Source organism: Anabrus simplex, chromosome 8, assembly GCF_040414725.1.
Source record: "Anabrus simplex isolate iqAnaSimp1 chromosome 8, ASM4041472v1, whole genome shotgun sequence".
Taxonomy (NCBI): Eukaryota; Metazoa; Arthropoda; class Insecta; order Orthoptera; family Tettigoniidae; genus Anabrus; species Anabrus simplex.
Window position 1 is genome coordinate 140,180,724 of NC_090272.1, and position 25,032 is coordinate 140,205,755.

Consider the following 25,032-nt stretch of genomic DNA (forward strand, 5'->3'; position numbering starts at 1 on the left):
CACTACAGTGTTCCTCTTCATTTTATGGACGTGCCTTCATTACCCAGCGGATCCCAAAGTGTACGGCATGATATCCTGCGGAACCTTGGCTTTCTCACAGGGACGCCGCGTAGTGGTAGAAAAGTTTCAAATTTTATTTTTAATATCCGAAATAATGTAATAGTATGCCACATCTGCTAGTCTAGTATAGCCCAATCTCACAACAAGTACGGTACCTAACCGTCTTTACAAAGCCACCACTAGATATTATTCTGCAATAATTATTTAATTATTAATTATTATTATTTATTATTATTTATTATTAATTAATTATTTTTTATTTATAGGAGAGGGCATATAAGTCTCTGGTAAGACCCCAACTAGAGTATGGTTCCAGTTTATAGGACCCTCACCAGGATTACCTGATTCAAGAACTGGAAAAAATCCAAAGAAAAGCAGCTCGATTTGTTCTGGGTGATTTCCGACAAAAGATTAGCGTTACAAAAATGTTGCAAAGTTTGGGTTGGGAGGAATTGAGAGAAAGAAGAAGAGCTGCTCAACTAAGTGGTATGTTCCGAGCTGTCAGCGGAGAAATGGCGTGGAATGACATTAGTAGACGAGTAAATTTGAGTGGCGTTTATAAAAGTAGGAAAGATCACAATATGAAGATAAAGTTAGAATTCAAGAGGATAAATTGGGGCAAATATTCATTTATAGGAAGGGGAGTTAGGGATTGGAATAACTTACCAAGGGAGACGTTCAATAAATTTCCAATTTCTTTGAAATCATTTAGGAAAAGGCTAGGAAAACAACAGATAGGGAATCTGCCACCTGGGCGACTGCCCTAAATGCAGATCAGTATTAATTGATTGATTGATACGTAACGAGTGAGTTGGCTGTGCGGTTTGTAAGCTGTGAGCTTGCATTCGCGAAATGGTAGGTTTGAACTCCACCGTCGGCAGCACTTAAGATGGTTTTCCGAGTTTTCCCATTTCAATCCAGGAAATATCCTGAGTTATTCCTTCAGCTCCTAGCCTTCTTCCATCCCTACGTCACTGAAACCCTTCCTTCTTTTGGTGCCATATTCAGACACTAGAAACAGAATACTACCTACGTTTCTGGATTTTTCAAGAAGCGTTTTTGTTAAGTTATATTTGTAGATAAATGCAGTAGTTTACAGTGTAGAGATAGTGTTCTGTCATCAGGAAAATTAATGTTTTTCTGATTAAGCATTTTGCTAAGTCACTTGTTTTTTAAAAGTATACTTTATTGTATTTTTAAAAATAGACACAGCAATAACTGTTGTGAGAGAAAAAGAACTTGAACACTCTCACTCAATCAGTGTGTTTAGTCTGAAGAAGCGTAATTACCATGAATATATTGAGAATTACCTCAACTTTGGCTCCACCTCAAGAGCAGGTGAATATTCCTTGCTAAATAGTAAAATCAGTGATTGTTCATTCACAACATTTTAATTATTCTGCTGGGTTTTTAAGATCACTGTGTTTAAGAATAACTATCGAGTGAAAATATGTAGGGCATAGACGTGAGCTTTGAAAAAGACGGAAGAAGGGTTGTTGGATAAGACACAAATGAGAATTTCAGGTGTATAATGGGAATCTCTTTGAAGAAAAGGAGAAGAAACAGCGATATTAGAAAGATGGCAGGACTGAAAAAAATAGCAGGGATTCTGAGACGGCACAGACCGAGGTGTTAACGGTCAAAATCTGCAATTTTGGTCACTTTGGTCCAATTGGTCCGTAATGAATAAGTGTTTCCTTTCTTTCATTCGATGCACATTGTCAATACCTAAACATACAATCACAAATTGTCATCTACGTAAATTTTAAGAGTACATGCTTCGAGAACCTGCAATTCTCTTCGATCACCTCACAAATTCTAAAACCTTTAAAATTACATAATAATGAAACGTGCCTGAAATATAATTTAAAAACTATGGTTTTAAAGTTCTTAGGCTTCACAAACACAAATAATCACTAATTTGATGAACGGCGTGTGATGATCTCATAGAAAGTTATAATAGTTCTAACGTTCCATATTTGATTACATCAAAAATTATTTTTTAAACACATGTAAGTCTGTTCACAAAACATTAACTTGCCAGTTTGATGTGTAAATACAACGTGATGAGTTATAGGAGAGTTCTATTGGTTATCTATATTCCATTTGCGTTTGGCTTTACGATTAAAAACAAACAAATCTCTTGTTGTAGTCTAAAAATATGCATCCTAACCACAGTTAAATCATATAGTGCTTCAAAAGTCCATTATCATCGATTGATTCAATACACTGACTAATTTGCCTAATGACCTTGTCTTTACTGGTCGTGCGGTGTTACTAACGTGTAATGCTGTCGGAGGTGATGAATGCATCAATTAAGAGGACATGGCCGGAAGAATTAAAGCGCACCAGATTTAGAGAAAGGCAAAATTTCTTATGAAGATACACAATGTTCTACAATATGACATGTTGGGGAAAGGATTTACCAAAGAAGGCAAGACAGACAGGACAAGATGGAAGAGAACAGTAATGGTATGTAACCCAAAAAAGTGATTAGTGAGGTGAAGAAGTAGAAGTAGAAGAAGAAGAAGATAAGAAGTAGAAGAAGAAGAAGAAGAAGAAGAATCCGGCTGAGTGACTCAGACGGTTGAGGCTCTGGCCTTCTGACTCCAACTTGGCAGGTTCGATCATGACTCAGTCCGGTGGTATTTGAAGGTGCTCAAGTACGTCAGCCTCGTGTCGGTAGATTTACTGGCACGTTAAAGAACTCCTGCGGGACAAAATCGCGGCACCTCGACGTATCCGAAAACCGTCAAAGTAATTAGTGGGACGTAAAGCAAATAACATTATTATTAGAATAATAATAATATGATATGATGATGATGATGATGATGATGATGATGATGATGATAATGATCTAGTATAAATCAACGTAGAAGAGAAATTGGACGCAGCTCTGTTCAGTTTGAGTCCATGATATTGAGAAAATTAGCAATGAAAACCAGGCACAAATTATGATCAGTTTGTTCAGTGGCGTAATTGATCAACGTATTTTCATTACACTTTTCGTAACGTGTTATTGTTAACTAAATTACCCTGTCGCTCTAGGACACCGTGAACTGAAAAGTTTGGAAACCACTGCCTTAACCCTTTGTCCACTGGGGTTGAACAGGTAAGTTTTCACTATTGGTATCCTTTGTCCAGTCCCACTGGCGATGACCTGAAGGATACCCCAGGATATTTGCTGGATTGAAATAGGAAAACTCGGAAAACCATCTTAAGTGCTGAGGACGGTGGGGTTCAAACCTACCATCTCGCGAATGCAAGCTCACAGCTTGAAAACAGCACAGCCAACTCACTCGGTACGTAAATGATTATTGCAGAATAATTCTAGTGGTTTGTGATATTGGGCTATACCAGACTATCAGATGTCGCATACTATTACTTATTCTTTGCTAGTGGCGTTACGTCGCACCGACACAGGTCTTATGGCGACGATGGGATTGGAAAGGCCTAGAAGTTGGAAGGAAGCGGCCGTGGTCTTAATTAAGGTACAGCCCCAGCATTTGCCTAGTGTAAAAATGGGAAACTACGGAAAACCATCTTTAGGGCTGCCGACAGTGGGATTCGAACCCACTATCTCCCGGATGCAAGCTCACAGCCGCGTACCCCTAACCGCAAGGCCAACTCGCCCGGTCATACTATTACATTACTTCGGATATGAAAAATAAAATGTGAAACTTTTCTACCATTCCGCGGCGCCCCTGTGAGAAAGCCAAGGTTCCGCAGGCATGCTGTACACTTCGGGATCCGCTGGGTAATGAAGGCACGTCCATAAAATGAAGAGGAACACTGTAGTGATGAGGGGTCAGAAGTGTATTGCATAGGTTTGGTTAGTATACATGGTGGTTGAAAACAACGTGTACCGGTATATGAGCATTAGAGGGTTGGTCATAATAATAAATAATTTGTAAAAATAAAAAAGTCGATATGTCACGCCGTTGTCATCTTATCAGCTCCTGAATGTAGCCAATCAGATCGCTTCGCGGACAAATTCACATGTGCGATAGAACGTGAGGGTTCTTTTTTAAATTAAATTCGTGTTTCAGTTTCCCCGTAAAACTGGAAACTACCTTCAACCTTGTTAGGGTCACAAAACACCACATGCCTACGGGACACTCGAGGCAACATAGGGATGTCGGATGTGAAGTAGAAAAATCTGAATCAAAGGGTTGTGCAGTGTGTAGTGACCAAATGACTGAAACAAAAGAAATAAAATATATTTAGTAAACCGTGTTCCATAAATACAGGAATTCACCGACCGAGTGTTTTGAAAAATATCATGCTCAGGTGAAATTTAATCCTTTAATATGATATCAAGTATATGTATTGCTCTCTCCATGTAGGCCTACGTATGTTAAAAATTCATTTAATTTTCTTTATATAACGAACAGGTTTTTCTTGTAAACTTCGTTGGACCATCTGGAGTGAATACAATATGAATGAAGGAACTAGAAAAATTAATACAAGCAATCTAATGAAAGTTACTAAGCACCAATTTCGCATAGCGATAATACTTGAGACGGAATTAACATTAGTTTAAGGAGGGGGGTTGATAGCCAGGGGACATTGCCTACCAGTCGACCTCGGGGGTGATGGGACATGAGGGGATTTTGGAAACGAAAGTCACATTTCTGACTTTTGAAATCCGCATGAAACTAGAGATCTTGTGTTTACGTTCATGTATCAACAGTCCCTCAAAACTCCACGCGTGCTTTTCTTGCAAATGTGAAGCAAAATTGACGTTTGAAACAGTTACTTGGCCGACACACTTTTCTTTCGAGACTACCACTCTAAGCCTAGCTATGCTATCCCCAGTAATAAATTAATTGGAAACTCCTTTCTGTTCAAACCATTTATTTCGTCCCATGTCACCAGTCAGAGAGCACCTGATGAGGCTGCAACTCGCTTTACAGTTAAGCCTGACAGGACATCTAAACATCAGAATAATGGGACTGAAAGAAAATCAAGATGTTTTAACTGCAGAAAAATCTTCTTATCTAATGTGCATGGTGGAAAGGGAAATTGATTTACTACTGCAAAGAGAAAACCTTCACATAAACTTAAATTAATTATGATGTATACAAAATGTAACAAGCATGTCGGAAGTGATATGTTAGCTTTCGGAATGAAAGACAAACCTTTCATCAGAAATTCTAACGAGGAAAGAATTAACGTTATCCTTACTCATGATTCGTGAGTAATAACGAGCTAGATGACACACAATCAAAGTACATCGTCCATTAGATAGGACATGAGTGGATTTTCGAAATGAAAGTCATGTTCCTGAGTTTCGGATTCCCCGTAAAACTGTAGACTATCTTCAACCTTAATAGAGCCACAAACCACCTGATACCTCTGAGACACTTGTGTTTGGGTTATTTCCTTCGTTAGGTTCAGTGTGTTTCCATCTTTGATTTCTGGTTGACATGGAATAAAAAATCTGACGTCTTATAAAACAGAATGACAGTTTGAAAAGTCCATTGACACGAAAAGAGCAAAGATTCGGAAACGCTATAAAGCACAAACCGCTCACAGTAGAGTCAGTTGCGTTTACACATACGTTCGCCAATAAGAAAGGTTCTCGAAAATATGCAAGGTCACGACAAGGAATGGACGCACTTCTCGAGGGTTTAGTACATGGTAGCCGGTCTACTTTGAGACTGTGAAGCCACGCATCAACAGATTTAAGTGAAATAAAAGTGCCGAGCGAGTTGGCCGTGCGGTTAGGGGCGCGCAGTTGTGAGTTTACATTCGGGAGACAGTGGGTTCGAAGCCCATTGTTGGCAGCCCTGAAGATTTTTTCCATGGTTTCCCATTTTCACACCAGGCTGTACCTTAATTAATCCTACAGCCACTTCCTTCCCACTCCTAGCCCTTTCCTATCCCATTGTTGCCATAAGACCTATCTGTCTCGGTGCGACGTAAAGCAAAATTGTAAAAAAAAAAAAAAAAAAGAAATACGTCATTTTTGTAGAATATAGTGAACTACATAAAACACGTTTAAACAGTTACAACATTAGAATGCTATAATTGTGAGACTAAATTACAATAAGAAAAAATACTGCGAAAATTTGACACAAATGGCGAGATAAATGGCGTATTTATACAAGCGGAATTTGAATAAAGAACGATTAGAAGGAAGATCAGCATAATGATTCTAAAAATTTACCACTTGCCAGTGTTTAACGAAATATACTCTACAGAGAGAGGAAGAAATTGAAGCGTAAAGACGCCATCCGGTTACGTACTAGTGCAGGCATTACCAACAAGTGATTCGATTATTCACATGACATATTCACGTTGAAAGGACTCTTGCGACCGGATCCCGACACAGCTTGTCTCATTATTTTCTGAAATGACTACCAAATGAATATACAGATCAGATTATGAACAACAACATAAAAATGAACTAATATATCAGGAAAGGAGACTTTTCAACCTAGTACCTAACCCAGGTCGTTTTCTAATGAAAATTTAATCCTACATATAGTGAAACTGGAAAGTAATTCTGCATTGAGAATAGCTGTATGATTGTATGACCATCAACTGATTGATTTACTGAAGAGAAGATTTTAAAATTTAGAAGAGTTGAAGGAAGGGCCAGAGCTAATAATATTATTCGGTTTACGTCCCACTAATTACTTTTACAGTTTTCGGAGACATAGAGGTGCCTGATTTTGTCCCGCAAGAGTTCTTTCGCGTGCCAGCAAATACATCGACACGAGGGCGACATATTTGAGCACCTTTAAATGTCAATGCTATGAAAGAAGTCTCATAAACCAACAGGAGTGGTATAAGGTGAACAGAGAATGCGGATGGCATTGCTTTGCTGGGAAATGACGAAGAAGAGCTACAACACGCACTGCATCTTCTGAATAACATATTAAAGAATAACCGCAACATGAACATGAGCAGGAAAATAACGAAGATCATGAAGTACCTGAGAGAACAGATCGCACATGTATGGCTAGAAGGATAACAGGTAATGCAGGTTACTTCCTTCAAATACATGGGAAGCTCTATAACATCGGACAGCAGAAGTACAGTTGAATAAAGTGCAGAGTATGAAGAGGAGAGTGCTGGGACGGACACAAAAACCCAGTCTCCGAGCCAGAAGAATTAATCAGAAGCGATTAAAATCCATGACCCGGCCGGGAATCAAACGCGGGACCCTCTGGACTGAAGGCCAGTACGCTGACCATTCAGCCAACGAGTCGGACAACATGGGCATTTGTTTATAGATGATTATTTTATATTGTATAATTATTCTTTGCTCTGTTTTTCTTCTGTCTTTTTACTTATGCATATTATTATAATGCCATATGACAAGCGATAAACTAAAAAATAAATCGTCGCGTAAGAATGGGGACCTCAAAAGTAACAAAACCCTGATTTTTCAGGAAGGAGAAAAAGTTGTCCTATTGGTTGAAATGAAAAAGAAATTGTACCAAATACAAATTATTAATTAATAATCGTATTGATTAGCACAAAAATTATATTTTCCTCTTAAAATTTTAATTCCTCTGTGATAAAGTATCTGTAGTACGAGGCAAGGGATGGCGGTGTTGATTCAATTTAAGCAATTATTATATTGGATTTTTTGTTACGTGGTCTTCACAGAATGGTCTGGATGATTCGTATAGTGACAACGACATGATTTGTCATACGTAATGTAAAACTATTTAAAGGAATACCAACAATTATTACACTCTACAATAATTATACAATAATTACGTTGTACGGTGTGGACTTGAGTACGCTCTTATCATATGGCACCTATGCAACAATAAAGCACAGGCAGGTGTACTGCTCATGGTACACAAAAGATTAAGATCAACAATTGATAACTACACTTTTTGGAATGAAAGGATTATCCAATTAAGACTAAAACTATTCAGGGGTTATCTTACAGTTATAGGGGTATACGCTCCAGTGGAGGGCAATTCAAACGAAAGTGATGGGTCTATAATGATCTGCAAAATATAGTCAATAAAATTAACAAACAAGATATGCTACTATTACTGGGAGACTTCAATGCCAGAGTTGGTAATGAGAAAATTCAGAATCACTTCGGAATCCACGGAGAAACAACCCGTAATAACAATGGAACGAAATTAATAGATTTCACTGTCTTCAATCAGTTAAAGATTATGAACACAATGTTCCCACACAAGGACACCCACAAGTATACGTGGTCTGCACGAAATCAGAAATCGATTATAGATTATATAATTTGTAATAGTAAATTGGCAGATTTAGTCTTGGATACAAGAGTCTATCGAGGCCCTGAATTGGAAACGGATCACTATCTATTAGTAGCACCTATTCGTCTGAGGCCTACATGGTATAAAAGAAACACACAAACAACACAAGAAATTAAAACTTCTTATAAGGTTAACCTATTAAGAGAACCCAGTATAAAATGGCTGTACCAGAACAGACTTAACGAACTTACACAGATGACACCAGTTAGTGACAATGTGGAAATGGAGTGGTCTAATTTGTGTTCAATTTTAAAGCAGTCTGCTTTTGAGAGTTTGGGAGTTAAGAAAAAATGGCAGAGGAAAAAGGGTTTAAGAATCTGGGATGAAGAGATTGAAAAGGTTATTTCAGACAAAAGAAATGCTTATAAAAAAATTTTGTCAACTGGCAAATTAGAAGATAAAATAGAGTATCACCATAAGAGAGCAATAGCAAAAAGGGAAGTGCGGAAAAAGCACAGAAAGAGTTGGGAAAACTTTGTTTCACAACTGGAGACTGATATAACAAGACCACAACCACAGACCTATAAAATACTCAAGAAACTAAATAATGATGTAAAAGAAGACATACGCATTAATGCAATACCTCTAACGGAGTGGCTCATTAATTTTTGGAACCTTTGGAGAGGTTCAAATATTGAGCCATTTCTTCTGCCAACATCTCTTAACAAGTCTTCGGAAACCATTACACTCGAAGAACTGGAGCTAATACTCAGAAAACTTAGAAATGGAAAAGCATCTGGAGAAGATTCAATAAATGCAGAATTATTCAAGTATTCCAGTGACATCGTCAAGCAAAGATTTCTCAAATTCATCAATTTAATTTGGAATGGCAACAGACCACCAGAGAATTGGCAAAAAGCTATAGTTATTCCTCTTCATAAGAAGGGCAGTGTGAAAGATTGTGGAAATTACAGAGGGATAAGTATACTCAACTCAGGTTACAAAATTTACTCAAATATTGTCAGAGAAAAGTTATTCAGGTATTATGAAAATGTGATTGGAAATGAACAACATGGATTTCGAAAGGGACGCTCATGTGCTGATGCTTACTTTACCTTGAAAATCTTTGTCGGAAAACGCAGGGAATTTAACTTGGAAACTCACATAGCATTTGTTGATTTTAAGAAAGCCTTTGACCTAGTTAATAGGAACAGACTTCTTAATATCTGAGCAGAAGATAATGCCCCACAACAGTTAATAGATAACATATACAACATGTACAGTGACAACCTTATTGCAATAAAGTTAGGTAATCATCAGACTGAATGGAAACCGATCAGCAGAGGTGTGAGACAAGGTTGTGGACTTTCTCCTTTGTTGTTCATAATCTATATGAACAACAAAATACAGGAATGGAGGCATGAAAGGCATGGATCAATCCCAGTCAGCAGATATCTCACACATCTAGATGCCATACTCTTTGCTGATGATGTTGCATTGGTAGCATCATCAGAAGATGATCTTCAGTGGTCAGTCTCTTCAAAATTCGACATGATCATTTCACCACAAAAGAGCAAAATAATGGCCTTTAAGGGGAAGGACCCTATCCCAAGTAAAATCTGTTTAGATAATAAAATTTTGGAAAGAGTCAACGAATTCAATTATCTGGGATACAATTTATCTTACCAAGGGTAAACTGATATCTCTGCAAAAATAACCAAATTTACCAGAACAACAGGAATCATAAATCATATCATGAAGCCATCTCTTGTCCAAAAACACACTCGCTTACGTCTTTATAACACTTTAGCCAGACCAACGCTTTGCTACGGCAGTGAGGCATGGACAATAAGAACTCAAGACATTTCCAGAATTACAGCACGTGAAATGACATTCATGCACAGAACAGCAGGCTATACGAAATGGGATCGTATAAGAAATGAAGATGTGCTTAAGGGACTGAATGTGAAATCAGTAATCAATTACATCTATGATTACCAAGAAAACTGGAAACGTCATGTTCAAAGGATGGAATCTGGAAGACTACCAAAGGAGATCCTACGCTATCAACCAAGAGGACAGAGATCTATAGGACGTCCAATGAAGCGATGGAAAGAAAATGCAAGACCGTAACAGGTCACATGGCCCAGTACTTGGAAGGATGATGATGATGATTATGACATAACCTCTCCTGCCCAAAGGCCAACCTCACCTTCCCGAGATGAAAAAACCTGTTCCGAGCCCTGTTGACAGAGTCACGGCGGTATAACCGTTACATCCATAATGGAGGAAATGCTGTGATTTCAGCTAGTCCATTAGCTGAGAGGTGGCAATGGTCTTACTTCCTTCAGGCTAGCAACCCGTCGGAAGGACATTTGATTGCTTTCAAGTCTTACAAAAAGTAAAATGCAAGACCGTAACGGGTCACATGGCCCAATACTTGGAAGGAAGAGATGATGATGATGATGATGATGCAACAATAAAGGCTTCGAAATAATAGTAATAGTCCAGAAACTTTCCCTGAAAATTCTATTCATGAGAAAATATGGTGAATTTCTTTTGAATGTGAGCTACGAGTGTCTGTTCACAGGTCCCGATTTCAGATCTCTTACATCACGCAGGGATATATCGTCGTTGAGTCTGTGAAAACCGCTATGTGAAATATTTCAGCTTTGACCTTCGGCTGGTAATTATCTGTCATCTAAGGTTCAACATTGTGCGATTACCCTTAAAGAATTCTCGTTCTTGATGCTTGTTGTTTTAAGGGGCCGAACATCGAAGGTCATCGGCCCAATTCTCGTTCTTAATGAGACGTGTGCTGCGGGTCAGTATTTCTCTAACAACATAGTCACATAGCGGTTTTCGCAGGCGCAACGACGAGAATATTTATGTACCAATTGGTAAATGGCATCCTTGATAATCCATATTTTCTTTTATTATTAAAATTCAATATCGCGCACGCGAAAACACGGGTTTTGCCTACGTACTGCAATGAAAATGTCAAAACAGCCAGTCATAATAACTCACCACTTCACAGAATATACAAGTGTAATAGCATGACCGTGAACAGCCTGAAACTAGATTTTGGGTGCAACAGGCAAAATTTTGCCCATCAGCTCAGGGAATGATTTAGATATTACCAAAATTTTAAAATGCGATCAATTAATTAGTTAAGTTATTTGTAATTATTACATCAAGTTGTTACCGCCCTTGCCATCATAATGTTCATTTCTATGCGTTAACCCATATTTCAGTATCATTAATAAAACTAGTATAAGTTCGGTTATATTTTTTCACTTGTAAAGTGCGCTGTAATTATTGGAGACTTGTTCTCTGTTATATGCTTATCATTAAAATAAATAAACAAAATATTAAAACAATATTTCGGAAAAATTACAGATTTAAGGTCTATTCTAAGTGACGAACGTGCATCAATAATGTGTGACGGAGCAAACCTATCCCCTATATCGTCCTCGATCAAAATATACATTATTTGCTTTTAATCGTTCTGTTATCTGGTTGTATAAACGTACACATTATTTTTCTGATTCGTATGCAAGAATGTGTAAGCCTAAAGTCACCGTATGTTTTTTTCAGGTATCATCGTGCGAATTCTGTTCGCCTTCCGCCAGTGTGTGATGCCAACTGTGTGCATAGGCATTACTGCGCCATCACGCGGCTTGACTTCAACGACTTCCGGAGTTGCGTGCAAGCGGCACCCAGCGCGCTAGCAGCGGCGAAAGCCGCCCGCTCCTTCAGCTGGAAACACCTCCTGTTACCGCCGCTGCTAGTGCTGTTCTCCCTCTGTGCCTCTTGATAACATTCCCGCTAGATGGCATGGTTGAAGCCGGTAGTCATTCAAGTTTGTCAAACTACCAACAGAGTGCTCTTTAATGCTTCTCTCGACGTTGTACCACTACTGGAATTTAACGTGTAAAGACTGTTTTTTTAATTGTTCATGAGGTAGACCGAATTTTGTCAAAATTAATGAACAAAACAAGAAATATGAAGACCAAAAATGTGACCCCCGTCCACTTGAAATGAGATGAAACTACAGAATCTAGCGAAGTGTATATTGTCAGCATTTAACCAAATTTTTATAGAAAGGTAATCGGCGGCGTTGGTGTAGACACATGAGATAATCCAGTATTATTATTATTATTATTATTATTATTATTATTATTATTATTATCCTAAGAAACCTATTCGGATTTATTAAGCATTTGTTCGTATGCTACTTAGCATTATAAATTGGAATTTATCTTCTTTTCACCACTAAATTAATGAATTTGATGTGTTATTTCTTGTTTCATGCGAAGTAACGTAATGTCCTATAGTCAAAATTTCGGTAGCTAAGAAGCAAATAAATGCTTTAGATTCCACTTCGTTAACTCAATTTGTTTCTGGTGTATTTGGAGTGGATTGGTTTCGCATATCACCGAACTTGAGAACTGAAAACATGAAACCTTGAAATGTCTCATTCGCTTTTCAACATCACTGATGCGAGTTAAAAAAATATACAGGTTCACAATAAAATTATATTTAAAAATGCACATATTGATACTCCTTCTTCTGTTCGATTAGCAGATACACGCTTCCCTATTTCTCTTTTTTCTAAACGTATAATTCTTGGAATACTGTTTCCCTTGTTTTCATAGGCCTGTGTAGATATCGACTAAACACCAAATTCTCGAGATTATTATTATTATTATTATTATTATTATTATTATTATTATTATTATTATTATTATTATTATTATTATTCACGCAACCAGTTCTTTCAAATTTGAACATTTCATAACGAAAGTGTTTCTTAGCAAAACGACAAATCCTTCAGGTGGATTTTTTCAGTCTTAGTCGTAAACTATGGTTTACATTGATCGAAACAAATAATGCATGTGGTTCGTTTATTTTTCTTCCAAGCATATTCAAAATTCCGCCCCATGAAAGGCTTACCTGATAGTTGATATGGTACGGGCTTTGACGATATTGTTTGTAATACGGGAAGAACGGCTTTACTCTCATTTCTGTAAGATTATACAGATAGTCTTTACAATTTCACTGGGTCAAATATACTAAGTTAATACAAGATAATGGTGAAAGTATCATCATGTAGATGATATATGATCAATCATATGTTCGTAAAGGAGAAACGTTCGTCCCCATCCTACAAGGAAGGGTCTGACATGTGTCTCACCGATTTTGATAACATTTTGCAGGGAGGTTCTCTATTGAAAATAAAGATACATGTGTTTCGGCGTTTTTCTAGACACTCCCTAGTTTAAAAAAATCGAGATCAAATTTGGTGACGGAAAATCGTATTTCCAATGCTATACATCGAAATATAGTCTAAAATCATGTTTTATTTATATAATATGGGGTCCAAAGTTATTAACGTTAATAGACGATCACTTAAGATTACGCAATAATATTTTTATACATAGTGAAAATAAGTGCAAGTGCATTACTTATTTCATTATTGATCACGCCTCCCTATTTTTAATTCAGAAAAAGGCAAAGAAAACTATTATGATTATCAGAATATTATAAGTTTCACTGAAAAAATTGTCCGCCTCCGTAGCGTAACAGTTAGCGTTATTAGCTGCCGTCCTCGGGGCCCCGGGTTCGATTCCCGATACTGCCAGAAATTTAAGAATGGCAGGAGAGCTAGTGTGTTGTTTAAACGGTACACGCAGCTCACCTCCAATGGGGGTGGGCCTGAAAATAGCTACACCACATTGGGATGAGGACACTAGTTTACTTCCTTACCGAAAAAATTGAAGGAAAACAAAAAATGCCTTTGGTAGCCTGATGCCAACCTCGATCTGCTACAGCATGAAAACACAAAAACCTTAATAACTCTAATATTATTAACTCTGGACCCTATATTATATAAATAGAACATGTTTTTAGACGATCTTTCGATGTACCGAATAGCATTTGAAAATACGATTTTCCGTCATTAACTTTGACCTCAATTTTTTTTTAAACTAGGGAGTGTGTAGGAAAACGCCGAAACACGTATCCTTTTATTTTCAATATATAACGTCCCTGAAAAAATTCATCAAAATCGGTGAGGCACATGTCAGACCCTCCCCTTGTTAGCTGACATTAGATTTAACAAATCTGCAAGGCCATCTCGAGCAAATAATGTAAATGATAACAGACCTGTAGCCGAACTCGAATCGGGACACTCTATGAAGAATGATGACGAGTCTCTGTTCAAACAATTAAATTGTACACTTTCTCAGAACTCAGCCCCGCTAATTTTCAAGAGAATTTGTACCAAATATTTTAGAACGTAGTGCTAAATTTTCTAGTTTCCATAAAAGTACTGTGGATATTAATGTAGGTTATTAATTTCATTAATGATTTGCAATAATCAATGTATTATGAAAAATAAAAAAGTCAGTGCTGTGTTATTCTGTAAACAACGCTATAAATTTCACACACTGAATCACAGCATTTTATTTTGAAAATTTATCATGCACTGTTGAAACACTTCTTAAATCAAAGAGACCAATAATGACAAAGAGATCTTCGATTTTGTTTTTCGAAATAAGTTCGGATCAAGTTGCAACATGCCCACTTTTAACCTGTTTCCTTTTCAAAATAAACGCGAACAAAATCCTATGTCAAACATTATCCAGTGAGGGCTTTGTCCTGCAGCATGACGATTGCTGTCCAAGCAGATGGCCTTCAGATATCAGTGTCGGTTGGGCGTACTGATTGGTGTTCGTGACCGGACCCACTGCTTTCATGAGTCTGCCAGCTTCTCAGTTGACATCACGAACCTGGGTGAACCTTGCCTCAGCCCTCATTCCAGGATAAATATGCTTGGACGAGCCGGAGATCCCTGGAAGAAAGACAGTACACCTCGAAGCTGGATCCTTTTTAAAGAGCATATTTGTGTGCTATTTAAAGTGTGTACTTTATTCTAAACGAGAAATTAATATGAACATTTTATTATTTCATACCACTGGGGTGAGTGGCTCACAGGACAATTGACTTTCTCAGCTCAAGTCTGCGGATCTGATCCCGACTCATTCTGGTAGTATTTGAAGGTACCAAAACACGCCAGCTTCGTGTACATATTTTTAATGGCACGTATAAGAATTCTTGTGGGACAAAATTTTGGGCACTTTAACGTCTCTAAAATTTTTAAAATAGTTAGTGACACGTATAATCAACATCATTATTATGATCACTCCGTTCCAAACAAGTACCTCCTTCCTCCAACATTATATTAGCTGTCCTGTGTATACCTTCATTTCTTCACCCAAACTTAAAATATTATTTATAGTATTTATACTCATATATTTGAAAAATTATTAAGGTGTAATGATTAGCGTGATTAGCTACCACCCTCGAAGGCCCGAGTTCGATTCTCGGCTCTGCCACGAAATTTAAAAAGTGGTTCAAGGGCTGGAACGGGGTCCACTCAGCCTCTGGAGGTCAACTGAGTAGAGGTGAGTTCGATTTCCTCCTCAGCCATCCTCGAAGTGGTTTTCCGTGGTTTCCCATTTCTCCTCCAGGCAAATGCCGGGATGGTACATAATTTAAGGCTACGGCCGCTTCGGTCCCTCTTCCTTGTCTATTCCTTCCAATCTTCCCATCCCCCCTACAACGCCCCTGTTCTGCACAGCAGGCGAGGCCGCCTGGGCGAGATACTGGTCATCCTCCCCGGTTATATCCCCCACCCAATGTCTCCAGCTCCAAAACACTGCCCTTGAGGCGGTAGAGGTGGGATCCCTCGCTCAGTCCGAGAGAAAAGCCAACCCTGGAGGGTAAACTGATTAAGAAGAAACATTTTTAGATAAGTGGCTAGTGCAATTCTTAATAAATGGCATCTGAGGAGTGGGCCTACTGATATTATTGTTACTGATATTACTGGTATTGTTTGTGAAATCTATTTTGCTTCCCTATGATATTTTCTTAGTAATTACCTAATATAGGATAATTAGAACAGAATTCAGTAAAGAGAAAATGGTCTTGTTCCATAACTTACATAACAGGGAATCGTGAGCAAACATAATTATTATTTCAAAGGATTTCCTCTAAGTACAGTGCACAGTTATTACGAAGGTTGAGAAGTTAAGGAAAAGTCATATTTCTTTCCTGAGCTTATTTTACGCGAAATCTGACAAATAAATGTGAATGACAAGTCCCTGACCTCGTTTAAAGCAATTTGATGTTGCATATAAATGCATATTTCGGCCATTTTTATTGTTTTGGTCATTAATTTCTCATTTCAGTGATGTAAGGTCATATTTGGTTATTATTTCAGCGTTTCTGTTTAAATTGAGAAGTCGTTAACAAGGTACGTGTTATCGACGTCGAGTTTCAAACACAGGATTTCCAAATAGTGTATTAGATATATTTTTCTTTCTTTTCTCGGAACAGACAGGTAGCAGGTTTAGAAGACCTGGGGCCTGTTCCACGAACGAATTTTGCAACTTTTCAACTTTGCAATTTTCACTTTTCAATTCTTGCAAAGTGCAAAGTCTTTCTGTTCCACCATGATCTAGGTTGTACTTTTCAATTTTTTCGCAAAGTGAAAAGTCTTTGCGAATGAGTGATCCGATCGAGTTTATTCCATGAGCAAACTGTATAGGCCTAATACTCTATGATCTTTTTTGCTTTACTTTTCGCGGCGAACTTGACGGTATAATTGTGGTACCGTTAAAGTATTTTATCATGGGAAAGAAATGTTATTACAAGAAGCTGACTGTGTTGGAAGTTGTCAAGGACATCCTTTATGGCAACTTTAAAAATAACCTCTCAAATGATGACAAACATCAATGTTAACGAGAGTACCGTCAACACATCCACACACAGAAGGAAATTCATCCTCCATTAGAAATCACGTCGCTATATTATGTGGATTATCAGGCCAACGTACTGTTAAGAAAATGACATTTACTATAATATCAACGACTTTGGTAACAGTTCTGCAAATAATTGATTTTGATGTCCCATGCATTGATGCTACACCGTGCAGTTGGGCACCATTTACTAACCAATGTAAGCATATAAGAATTTGTTCTTTTACGGAAAGGAATTTACTTCTTTCTTTTTTTTTTTTTTTTTTTTTTTTTTTTTTGCATGTTTCAATAAATGACCGATCATTTTAAGAATATAGTCAGCCTGTGTTGGGGTAATACGATATCACTCGCGAAAGTCCGCCGAAGTGAGGTTATGAAAATTAATCCTGTCTTTGTACGTTCTCTTATTGGAATTTTCATCACTGTCCTCACTTGATGCTAACAAAAGCTCTCGTCATAACGTGTTTATATCACTAAACCAAATTCTACGCCGAGAAACTAGTGTACATACTTGTTAATTAACAGATGAAAAGGGAATCATCTCTTTGCAAGATTTATAAAAACTTTTCACTTCATTTCTTTGCACTTTGTATTTCTGTACCAATGGAGGAACATAACAGGCTTGAAAAGTGAAAAGATTCCTAACTGCTAAATCTGAAAAGTGATGGTGGAACAAAATATGAACTGAAAAATGCAAAGTGAAAAGTTGCAAAGTTCGTTCGTGGAATAGGCCCCTGAGCTGCTATGCGGACGTCTTTTAGCAAATCTTTCTGGGCAGGTTAGATTGCGACACGATACGCGTAAGCTCACTGAACATGATGATAGTGTGTTCCCGTCTTCGAATCACTCCAGTAGATATATTTCGCTCAGAGCAATTAGCAAACAAATAAATTCCATATTATCTCTCGCCCAGTTCTTCCTTGTAGGGTCCAGTTACAGCTCCCTTCCCTTTTCACTACTAACGAATTTTAACAGATTGGCCTCAATAAACTTCCTGTTAGACAGTGTCTTCTAACTTACGCTGACAGATACCATAAAGCATGCTAATACAGTAGAACCCCGTTTATCCGAAATAAAGGGGGCGGAGCCACTTCGGTTGACGCGCTTTTTCGGATTGCACATGGTAAATTATTTTCGGAAGTTAAATGTCGAAATAAAAATGCATAAACTCTGTTAAGCAAAGGTGCATACTGTATATTAACATTAAAATCTTTACATAATGTCACTCATTGTATAAAATCAGTGATTTTCTTCTGAATTTTCTTGGTGCAGCGCTGTCGTGCAGCTATGTCGCGCCACCGTATAATCAACAGTACATCAGCTGGTGTAGATTCATTGCTTTGTTCAACAAAGCGCAAGGCGATCTGAAATAATGAAACAATTTATTTTGTAATGGGGTAAGAAAAGCATTGAAACTACGGTATAAAACCGCAAGGCCAGTGGAACGACCTTGGGTGAAAGAAAAATATGAATGGAGAAGGGTCGCTGGACTTCCCTGGTTTCTGCAGTACAGTCCAAACAGTAAACAAGATTAAATTCCCGCAACTGCAGCAACGTTAACCACAGTCTACATAATCTTCATGACGAATAATAATAATAATAATAATAATAATAATAATAATAATAATATTAATAATAATAATAATAATAATAATTCCTGCTTGTTCAAGAAAAATGTATCATGGAACGAACTAGATGGTAAGAAACAAACTGTTTTGTTTTGTTTTGTGCTACACGTGCATTCTGGCGTAAGTTATGATATAAAAATAGGGTTTGTGTAGTAGCTCTGAACACGTATAGCAAGAGAATTACTAATATCGACGCCTAAGAACGAGGGGGTAAAAACAAAATATTAAAATACAATTTTGCCAGAGCATTTCGGTTAAGATGGGTTTCGGTTAAGCGAAGTTAGGTTAAGCGGGGTTCTACTGTACCTCGTTTTTTTTTTTTTTTTTTTTTTAATGTATTTAGGAAATGACACTGAACGAATGTTGAAAGTTTTAACGTATTGTCTGTCAGTTTGCATGATTAAATATGTCTGGTGCAATATCACTGACCATGTTTTGTTACATAAGACGTTTAATGTCCATATTTGCTACCTGTCCCTAAAATTCATGTCATGTTTTATCCTTTTTAGGTCATATTTAGCTAGTTTTTAGGACAAATTTGCTTGCATATTTTATACTTCTTTGGGTCTTAAACTTACGTACCCTAGTTAGTATGTTACGTTTTTCCGAGTATGTCTAGTAAGAGTGGAATGAACAGTTCGTTCATTAAGTCACTAAGATATTCAAAACATACGCCATGGTGCTACAGCCCTGATGGGTCTACCACGTGCCCGCTGTTCAGCCCGAAGGACTGCAGATTACACGGTGACGCATGGTCAGCGGATGAACCCTTTCGGTAGTTATTCTTTGCTTACTAAACCAGGACCACTATCTCATCGTCAGATAGATCCTCAATTGTTCTCACGTAGGCTCAGCGGACGTCGAACCGGACCTTAGATCTATGTAAAATCCTTGGTCTGGCCGAGATTCGAATCTAGGGCCTCGGAGTAAGAGGTGTTGCGGTACTTCTAGACTGCGTATCCGGCTCGCTAAGATATTTAGTCCATCTGAATTGTAACTTGAAATATTTCTGAAAGCAGCCGCTCAGTTATACACTATTATTATTATTATTATTATTATTATTATTATTATTATTATCATTATTATTATTATTATTATTATTATTATTATTATTATTATTATTATTATTATTAAGAATTACTTTTCTTCTGATGTTATTAAAATAATAACCTTCATACCATGTGATTCATTTAATTTGGAAGTTTGAAAAATATATCCAAAACTTTCATTTCAAATGGTGAATTGATACGCGTATTTATAACAAGGGTTTTTATATCATGGATTCACAAATTGAAGTTCATACAGCTGTTTTAACATATTAGAATAATAATGTCTATGCCTTCCAAATTAATCTATGCAATGTGAGTAGGCCTGATCATTAGAAATTTCAGTTCAGTATTCTTTTGAACTGAGGAAGTTCATACAGCTGTTTTAACATATTAGAATAATAATGTCTATGCCTTCCAAATTAATCTATGCAATGTGAGTAGGCCTGATCATTAGAAATTTCAGTTCAGTATTCTTTTGAACTGAGGAAACATACAACACACAGATTTAATAGAATATAACTCAGCCTTTGTAAAAAGTATTCATGAAGACAGTAGCCACAGTTGTTATCTACAGTCGACAAATATTCGTGATTGTCGATATCTCTCTATCATCATAACATAATTGTAGTACCCATAGCTTGTAAATAGGCTGAAAGAAGGAGTCTGGTCTATCATTGATAACTTTCTGGGATACTGTACTAACCTATATCTACGTACCTAATCTTATAATCTAAGGTTTAAGCTGGTAAGTATTTCTTCAGATCATTAAGGACCAAGTATTGTTAAAATTGTGATCATTGTTAACCATCTATTATTATTGCACGTAGTTGAGTTGCCATCAAATGTGTATTTAGGAAACATCCATTTCGTACTACAATGTTTGTTAAATTAAATAATTGCAATTAATAGCTCAATAGCGCAAACCAAGTCCCTCACAAAATCTTCCGACCATTATGCTTTCATGAATATCCTCATCTAGTATACCTGTATAAGTTAGGTCAGGGGCTGGCAACAAGTCGATCGGGATCTACGGTTAAATCGTGAGAACAGATGTAGTAGATCGAGGGCTTTGAAGAGAGAAAGAAGTTTCCAGAAAAGATTCAAATACCCTGCGCTAAATTCCTACACGATCGCTAAGATAATTTTGTTTCACATTTTGACTTTCACTGTAGTGAAATAATTTCATTATCAAAAGACCTATGTGTGAAAAGTGTTGCGGAACCTAAGAAATATTTGTGTGTGATTATCCTTTACTGACTGATGTTGCACTTCAATTGAAGGCCTTGTTTACTTCAACGTAACCTTTGTGAATCCTTATTTTCAAGTATGAACTGATGTATGTCTCGAATTGTGCGTTCGACCGAGTGTTACCAGTTATTCTCCCAACATAAAAGCCGTTGTTGACAAAAGCTCCTGTAAACTTTTATATCTGTGCAGATGTTTACAATATCTTAATTCCGTTCTATGTACTTGTTTTACTGTGACATAATCGACTTTTCAAAAAATTAATAGCAATTTATTGAAGGTTAGATCATTGAAAAAAGTGAGAACCTCCCAGTAGATCACTGAAGCAGCTATGCTGCCGGCCCCTAAGTTAGGTGATAGTGTAACTAAACTGAATAGAAGGCATGCTGTATTGACCCTCATTTATGTTTAAATGCCTACCTCTAACTAGCCTAGATCCATTCATCACAGTACAAATATCAAGCATTTGGAAGAACAGTATTCAAGTATGGTATTCTGCTGCACTATATTCCAGTTTCAACTTCTGATATATGAACCTGAACAGCTTCAAAATTGAATAAATTAAAATGCAAGAACTAGAAACGGTTAAGTTTCTGATTTGATTCCTTTATTTTATTCAATATAATAAAGTCATTACAATATCAGTAAGGTGGTAATAAAACTTATAATACTACGTATAACAAAAATTATGCATATTACTTTCTCGTTTGAATTTTTAGGACAGATTATTCAAGGTAAACTCAGATAAATCCGCAATATTTAGGCATTTTGAGAATGATAACGCAAATCGTATTCATACACTAGAACAAGTGTCACTTGTGCTACATTTATTTATTACTTTCAAACAATGTTATAATTTACTTTTCCAGTTAATTGAACTACGCGTAAGTCGGGTAGTCCGTGAATTAATTGCCAGTAACACTACGAATAAGCTACTTGAAAGTAGTAATGAATGTCATAGAATGCTCACGTATAAGAATCCTGTCTTCGAAATGCAGTAAACAGGGTAAGTACTGAAGTTTCTTGATCCCACCAACAAAGAAAACCTCTGTACAATTATTTATATCTTTACAGTCAGAGTAAAATATTTGTAAAGGACGTAATAAGCCGATCATACCTCCTCACGCTGGGGTAAAGGTACAGTGAAGTTGTATTTCAGTTACTTTGGAATTAGCCACATTGCGGATTTATTCGGGTCTCCTCTATATATTAGCAGCAAATCTTAGAGAACAAGTTACTATTTTGTAAATTCTGTGAATAAAATCAGAAGATATCAACTTACTTCTGTGTTAATAATCTATTCCTATATTTTCAAAAATTAAGGCTGTATGATTTCGAAATGCAAATCAAAACGGTTTGAGAGAACTCTAGCAACTAAAATTTTCTTCGCTACGAAATGCGATATTCAAGCTTAGAATTCGCAGACTTTTTCTACTGCATGTTTTGCAACTAATATATCCACATAAAATCCCAAAGATAGATTACATAATTTTAAATATACTGAGCTAAGGTAACTATTTCGAAGACATAAGACAGAATTACTACGGCATGCAACAACAGAAATTGAGATTCTTACAAAATTTGGAAGTATATCTACGTATAAAATTTTATTAGAACAAAGAAGTCAAAGCGTTTGTAAAAGAATTACCACTTCAAATTAACACTATTTAGTTCCTTTTACCGGTAGAAATAAACCGAAGCCGTCCTGAAAATGTTCGTAATAACTATTCCCTGACATAGTGTGTAGACGAAAACTGTCTATATATTTTCATTTCAGTTCATATTATTTTACAGAACTTGATTTCAAGTAAGTGTGAGAAAGCATATTTAAAAGGAAGGAAGATTATTTTCTGCAAATTACCTTAGTTTATTTGTTGGACAAATTAATTACTTGTAAGATTATAAAATTCATTTTATATAGTACACTGGTGTATGATACATCTGTATTGTAATAATTCACTGACGGACGTACGTAAAATCAACAATGGATGTTCGTGTATGCTCTATGTGCATTACCTCAAATGCGAGTTTACCTCGTCAAATATGTCTGTGTATTTCAATCATTTATATTCTGACATATTATAAGAACTGAAGTAACTTTATTGGAACACACTTTTACTATATTGAACTTGTTAATTATGGAGAAAATACCTAAGGTAAACAAAACTTGTCAGTTAAATATATCAACTATTCCACAGCCAGTCTCGAAACCAGATAACGTGATTTTATTTGGTTTATTCCATAAAATATCTCAACATGTGAGACTGAAGGGTTAACATGGTTTAAGAAATGAAATGTGTGTTTATACTGAATTTTGTTAAATATATAAATTTCTATATATCTTCAACTATACTACAATTTCAGTAATTCACTGAAGGTTCATTTATTTAAAATATACCTCTTGTGTGTGGAGTTGCATAATTTAAATAATTTAAAAAAGAAATGAGTGTTAAACTGCATTGCTGTAAATGAAAGTTTCAAAATATCCTATTTAAAATTTTAGAGCAGCCGCAAATAAACACTCTATAAGTAAGGTTGTATATTAATTCCTTTTTAGAATGCCTAATTCAGTAATTGATTTAGAAGGAGAATCAGTTTAAAAATAACGGATGAATGCCAACGTGATATTAATATATAATACCTTCATTTGGAATTCACGTTAATTAAGTAGGTCCAAGAATTAAATTAAAAGTTTCCTTTTTTACAGTTCTTTCTTATGGTGCAAAATATTATGAAAAACAGTTTATGATTTTTCATATATATTCTTTGATTATTAACATTTCATAATTCTTTATTTTCCAGCCAAGTTAATTTAAAATTTTATTACTTTTAGATTGTTTCTCTGACTGAAATATCAATGTAATGCAGATTGAAATCTTATGATTGAAAAATTAGAATTGGTTAGTTAAAACTTCTCAGTACTCAAGTTTGTTGTGAAGATAATAGCAGAGCCATTATATGCAAAGAACGGCTCTTAATAGGAAAGTATTTCTAATGAAAGTGCACTATATTTTCACTTTAATGTAGGACGACCAACTTTTCATAAATTCATTCCGGTACAAAAATCAATCCAGAAAAATTATAAACATATTTTTTATTAGTGAAAAAAATGGATGTGTAAGTTATCTTAAATGGTATTGCTTTATATTATTTTGACTGTGTATTTTTAAATAATAATGTTAATAGTTTTACATCCCATTAACTACTATTAATGTTCCTGGAAACGCCTAGATGCCAAAATGTCCATGTCAGTAAATCTCTAGGCATAAGACAGGCGTATTTGAGCACCTTCAAATACCACCGGATTGGGCCACGATAGAACCCACCAGCTTGAACTCAGAAGGCTAGCGCTCTATCGCCTAAACTACTCACCCCAGATTTATTTTTTCTCTTAGGTCAAAAATAGGAAGCATATTGGACACAGTATGCCTCTATTGGGCCACATACACACCCAACACTAGTTCAAACAAACACTGAATGTGTAGAAACAATGACTGAAAGATCGTTATGTTTGCTAACTTAATTAAGGATAAACCTTTCTATGGCATTGCTGTCTGTTAATAGTTTACTTCATCTCATGATAATATTTATGAGATCTAAAATCGGCACTTTTTTGTCCCGGCGGAAGGTCAATCGACACACGAAACTTAATCGCCAAAATCGGGAGTATCCCGAAGAAACCGGGAAGTTGATTACCCTACTTAAATGATATATTATCATTATCAGGAGCCCGCATGGTGGCCATGACCGTCGATGTGTCAAGTCTATGTGGTCTGACACGGGTTCGAAACCCGTTGGTGAAAAAAGTCTCTATCAGAACGTTGGCTGGCAGGGTAAAAGAGGTGGTGGTATACAACATGTCTTATCGCTATATGTCCGCCTATGTAGCGTAACGGTTAGCACTAATAGCTCAATGGCCTGGGTTCGATTCCCGGTATTGTCAGAAATTTAATAATGGCTAGAGGGGCTGGTGTGTGGTTAAAATGGTGCATGCAGCTCACACCATTAAGGGCTGCCT

At 36.5% G+C, this 25,032-nt stretch overlaps 1 protein-coding gene across 1 annotated transcript in view; it reads left to right on the top strand.

Annotated features, from left to right (window-relative positions):
* LOC136879213 (cyclic GMP-AMP phosphodiesterase SMPDL3A) overlaps window positions 1-12,411 on the top strand; it is a 580,372-nt gene extending 567,961 nt beyond the window's left edge. The window contains exon 11 of the mRNA XM_068229077.1: window positions 11,865-12,411. Within this exon, the coding sequence (XP_068085178.1) occupies window positions 11,865-12,084 (220 nt within the window). The 3' untranslated portion in view covers window positions 12,085-12,411. The remainder of the gene's footprint in view (window positions 1-11,864) is intronic.
* The last annotated feature ends 12,621 nt before the right edge of the window (window positions 12,412-25,032 follow it).